Source organism: Morone saxatilis, unplaced genomic scaffold (genome assembly GCF_004916995.1).
Source record: "Morone saxatilis isolate NCDOM2014 unplaced genomic scaffold, NCSU_SB_2.0 Contig24, whole genome shotgun sequence".
Lineage (NCBI taxonomy): Eukaryota > Metazoa > Chordata > Actinopteri > Moronidae > Morone > Morone saxatilis.
In genome coordinates this window covers 15,157,379-15,162,509 of record NW_023339807.1, presented here as the reverse complement: position 1 = coordinate 15,162,509, position 5,131 = coordinate 15,157,379, and the positions used below count along the sequence as shown (strand labels likewise).

The 5,131-nt window shown below is 41.4% G+C and overlaps 1 protein-coding gene across 1 annotated transcript in view; it reads right to left on the bottom strand.

Moving 5' to 3' along the window:
• chrnb2 (cholinergic receptor, nicotinic, beta 2) overlaps positions 1–3,193 on the bottom strand; it is a gene marked incomplete at its 5' end in the record, with an annotated part of 10,820 nt that extends 7,627 nt beyond the window's left edge. The window contains 2 exon segments of the mRNA XM_035672826.1: positions 1,774–1,818; positions 3,048–3,193. Of these exon segments, the coding sequence (XP_035528719.1) occupies positions 1,774–1,818; positions 3,048–3,193 (191 nt within the window).
• Between the last annotated feature and the right edge of the window lie 1,938 nt (positions 3,194–5,131).

The window sequence follows — 5,131 nt, the reverse complement described above, 5'->3', positions numbered from 1 at the left end:
AGAGGATATTTGCACTTCCTCTGTGGCTCCTGGCTCTTTTTGACATGCGGCAGAAGGAGCAGGCATCACCCACCAGTGCAGGGCCAATTGAGGTGCAGATTGACCAGAGGGACAGTGAAGAAGGGAAGCCAGCAGGGCAGTGCTCCTGTCAAATCCAGTGATGGACACCCACGTGGGGGCTGGAAGTTGGCCTGCGGTTTCTGAGGTCCTATAGCAATTGATGGGACATGACGAGGCAGGCGCCCTGGTTTCATTCTTTTGTCCCCAGGGATGTTGGAGGGTGTATCAGAATGTCAGAGGCTCTTGGCTACAGCACACTTCTGGTGTCAACTGCCTACGATATACAACTGCCCCTTGCCTGCTCACTCATACACCAACAAGATATTCAAAAGGTTATGATGTACAAGGATAGTGTGTGTATACATGAATGTATAGAACCTATATGTTGCGAACAGAGATTGCATTAATCTAAGAGCGACAACAATCAGAACACAAATGCATAAACGATTACGACGATAAACAATTTTGAAGCAGTGGAAAGTGAGGCGGACGATTAACGGTAAAAGCATAGCTCTCTAGACACATATGGAAAAACAGCTCTCAGAGACACATCAAATAGAACCAATTCAGCTTTAACACATAAACACCTCAGCTGTCAATCCATATCTCCCCACATGTAACTTATATGCATGGTGCTGCATACGCAGCCTCTCTGAGCTGTGTTGGAATGCTGACAGCACAGAGATATGAATCTTGATTTGATTAAGAGTCAGAGTTGAGGGTCTAAGTGCTGGAACCAATATCAATTCGGGCGGGTGGGCAGTGAGACTGTTGCGAAGGAGGTGAGGTGGAGGGGAAGGGGCAGAGTGTGATGGTGGGGGGGGGGGTTACCTGTGGCCCTGGCTCCAACTGGGAGTAATTTGGAACAGACTGCTCCCAATGTGTTCATTAGGTTGTGATTGGGCTGTGCGCAGGTGGGGAGGGCCTGCCCTGCCTGAATAGTCCTGATTGTGCCCAGCATAAAACGCCATCTGTTTCAATGAGGGAGAGAGAGAGAGTGGCAGGAGGAAGGAGGAGGGAGCTACCGGTGAGAAGTCATGTTTTATGATGTCTGGACAATTTTGCGTACTCGCAAGGGGACAGAAATTAAAAGAGAAGAAAAAGTAATGTACAGCGATATTTTCAGCTCCCTTGCTTGTCTTAAATTCACAATGAGTAGAATAAAAAAAACATGGCAATTCCTTTCCATGCAAAAAACATTTAAGGCCATAAAGTAAATTAAAGACCGGGTGTGAAAATTACTGCCATATAACCAAACGTTGTATAAAAACGCAAATAGGCTAAATGCGATTTCTTTTAGACAAGAGGTAAAATGGCGTTCATTTCTAGTTTAAATGTCAGGTTTCAGTCTAACTGTGGCCTGCCACTGTGAGCAGACGGCTGAAGAGACAAGGGGATTGGAGATGGGGCAGCAGAGTTTATTTATGGACCGCCTGCTTCAAAGCTGGGATGTTTTTGGTTAATCCTGTACTCATACCAAAAGCAGACATACAAATGTTAATCTAGGTGTTTACACTCATATTTACACTGTCTGCTGAGCTGTAGACACAACATTAGCCAAAATCATATTCATAGGTCTCATGCGGGTAAAAACACAGAAGACAAAAATATCTTTTTACTCAGTCAGCCTCTCTTTCTGTCTTATTTTTTTTCTCTGTGCCTCCTTTTTTGTTAGGACAGTAAGATGAGGAGAGTACGAGTGCAAAGTCTCACCTGTGTTAGCCAGACGTTGGTGGTCATCACCTGTTCTCTTTCGTGCTGCAGAAAAAGAAGACATATACATTACAAACTATGATTAAAAGATTCAGGAGCACTTCCAACAAGTAGAAGTACAGTCTAGTCCTGCTCTATTTGAAAAGTGTCCTGAGATAACTTCTGTTATAAATAAAATAAAATAAAATTGAAGAAGAGAGTTGAAGGATGTGTGTGACAGATTTGTTTTTAATGACATAAAAAGAGTCACACTACAAAAACACTGGATCCTTTGCTTTATGCACTTTGATAGCATCTTTCATTAAAGCCTCCCTGCTTGGGAAATGCTCATGTTTAAACTCCACGACCCCCAGTTTGTAAAAGTCTTCAAGCTCATGTAAAGATAACCATAATGACATCAGAAGGGTCTGAACTCCAGAACCCCCTTTAACTTACACAAATGTTTCAGTGATTTTACCCTTATTCTTGAGTTTATTTGCAGCAACACTAAGCACATTTGAATACAATTCAGAATTACTTGTATTATGATACTCTACACATTTACTTTTTAATCTTTATTTGATAGTTAGCAGTTACTTTGCAGATGAAGATTTAAAAAAATGTATAATGAGCGTACTGTATAAATACATTGTTATATGTTTAAATGAACAGCACTAACTAACAGTATATATAATAAAATTTGTACAATTAGCTCTACCGCAGCCAACTACAACATTAAGATGCAGCATGTTACTGCATTTATAATAATAATCCAATAGTACAATATAACAACACTAACAGAGACAATTGTGGCGGCATAGTGAGTACTTTAACTTATACATTAAGTACATTTTCCAATGATACTTATGACTTTTACTTGTAACAGAGTACTTTTAAATTGCGGCATTGCTACTTTTACTTAAGTACAAGATCTTAATACTTCTCCCAGCACTGCCTGTCTGTCTTAAATTCCTCAAAATGCTCTGAATATATTTTTATGAAAAGTGATAAACCAATCAGGCCTTGGGCCAAGGACCAAATGATTACGAGATTGACTTGAGATTTCCTGGGATTTTCAATTTCAGCCTTAACCATGAGCTCTGAATACAAATGATTTTTGCAGACTCAAGAAATGATTTGAAAATGTCAAGTCTCTCCAGCATTAGTCAGCATTAGTGCAGCTTTTGCACCATACATAAACACACACTAAATAATATCATATTGGGTTTTTCCTCATGCTGTGAAAGGTACACACACAGATTCAAACACACAAGGCCACAGACGTGCACACTTACCACACTGATGAGTTGTGCCAATGACACCATCAGCTGCACAGTAACCAGCTCGGAGCCATTAGTCGCAGGACGGATCAGTTTGTTGTAGTGGGCTGGGTTTAGGAGATGCTCCACCAACCGCTCCTCTGTGTCTGCCCCGAGGCCCACTGTAATGAGAACACATTATCATCATCATCTGCCTCTCTCATGAGACAAAACATGTTGGAGCCATCTGTGTCTCTCTTGGTATTTTTTAGAAAGACTTTTATCATATCGGATATAATCGTACAAGAGCAGGAAATCGGTGGTGCTGTAGAGTTGCCCCGCTCGACCACTGCCCTCACTGCTAGGATTTGAGAGCTGGCTATCCATGCGTACTAAGAATGCAAAACCTTTGAACCATGGCATTACTCATAACTGCCGGCTGGAGCACGTCAGCACAGCTCGATATATACATCTCACAAGATCTGACATAATAAGAATGAGTCAACCAGTCTGAATGCCTCTATCGCTATCCGTTCTGTCTCCACCACTCTCTTTGTGATGCTGTACTGTCTCTATCTATTCTTCTCCGCTGTGTTGCACCTCTCCTCAACTGCCAGTCTTTTGTAGCTTTGGATTTTTTTCACTCCATCTCTCACTTGGTCTCCCCTGTCTCCTCCCTCCCTCCTGTCTGTCATCCCTCCATCTGTAGCCATATCTGTGTGAGCGGTTGGGTTTGGGCAGAGCTGTCACAACACCACACGCAGGAGGGGAGGCGTTTTACTGAAAGACACGATGCATAGAGAAAAACAACTGTTCTGCACCTCCTTCTTCCTTCCTCTCTCTCCTGCTATTCACTCCCTGCCTCCCTGGCATCTGCTTGCTCCTGTGCTGCATCTTTTCTCTCTCACAATTCCCTCACACATTCCCCCTGAAGATAAACACAGGTTGCTCCCTGTTAACTTGGTAGCTGTGTTGTCATACTTAAACCTGCCATTTTAGAAGCTATTAACGGTGTGGGAAAACAAATATGTCAAAGCTGATGTGGTGGAAATTAACACACGGTTATGTTTGATTTTTATTTTTTCAAGATTTTAGGTTAAATCCCTTGAAGTGAACCCTTTCATTTTCACAAGGGTCCTTATACACAATGACTGATGATAATATAAATGGAGAACAATCAAAATAATATATGATAAAATATCCAAACAAATTCCAGGCTACTCCTTCTTTATTACCCAATTTTACCCAATTTTATTCTGCACAAAACCAACAGGAACCGAATGAACAATTGCTAGACTAAAAACAATTTAGGCAATTGACAGAAAATCACATCACTTATTAAGCAAAAATGCCAAATCAATCAAACTACTTTATGCTTCTCAAACGTTCGGATCCGCTTTGTAAAGTGAATATATTGGAGGGCAAAACAAGCAATTGGAAGACTTCATCTTAGGCTGTGGGTAATGGTGATGAGCATTTCATAGACCAAATGATTGATCAATTAATAAAATTCTAATCAGATTAATCAATAATGAAAATAATCGTTAGTTGCAGCCCTATCAATTGTATTGAGACGTCTAACATACAAAAAGAGAAGGATAGCTAAGGAGAAATACAATCAAAAAGACAAACAGATATGAAAATGTTATTATATGAAAATGTTGGGCTTTGTTGCTTTAGGGATGTAAAAATATGGAATTTGGAATAAAGAAAAACCTAGAAACGAACTAAATATATTCAACTGATTCCCTGAACCTCTGCTTGTCTCTGAGCTCCTCTCTGATTCTCTCTCCCCCTCTATCCCCCCCTCCCTCGCCCTGTAGCTTCTGTGCTCACTGAACAGGAATGATAGCCTCTGTCTCTGGATCAATGAGGACTCTATTCATGCCCCGTAAAAACTAAACACGCAATTCTTCGCCTCCCCACCTTTTTTTAATCTCCTGCTCTTTCCTCTTCCATCTCATTTTCTTTTTACACTTTCTCCCTCTCTCTCTCCATCACCCGAGCAGGTCCATATTTTCTTCTCACTCCCCTGACTGGCCATCGCTTTCTCCTTCCTGTTATCTCCATCTTCCCGTCGCTGACAGCCACCGTCCATTTATTGCCCCTTCCGTCGCTAA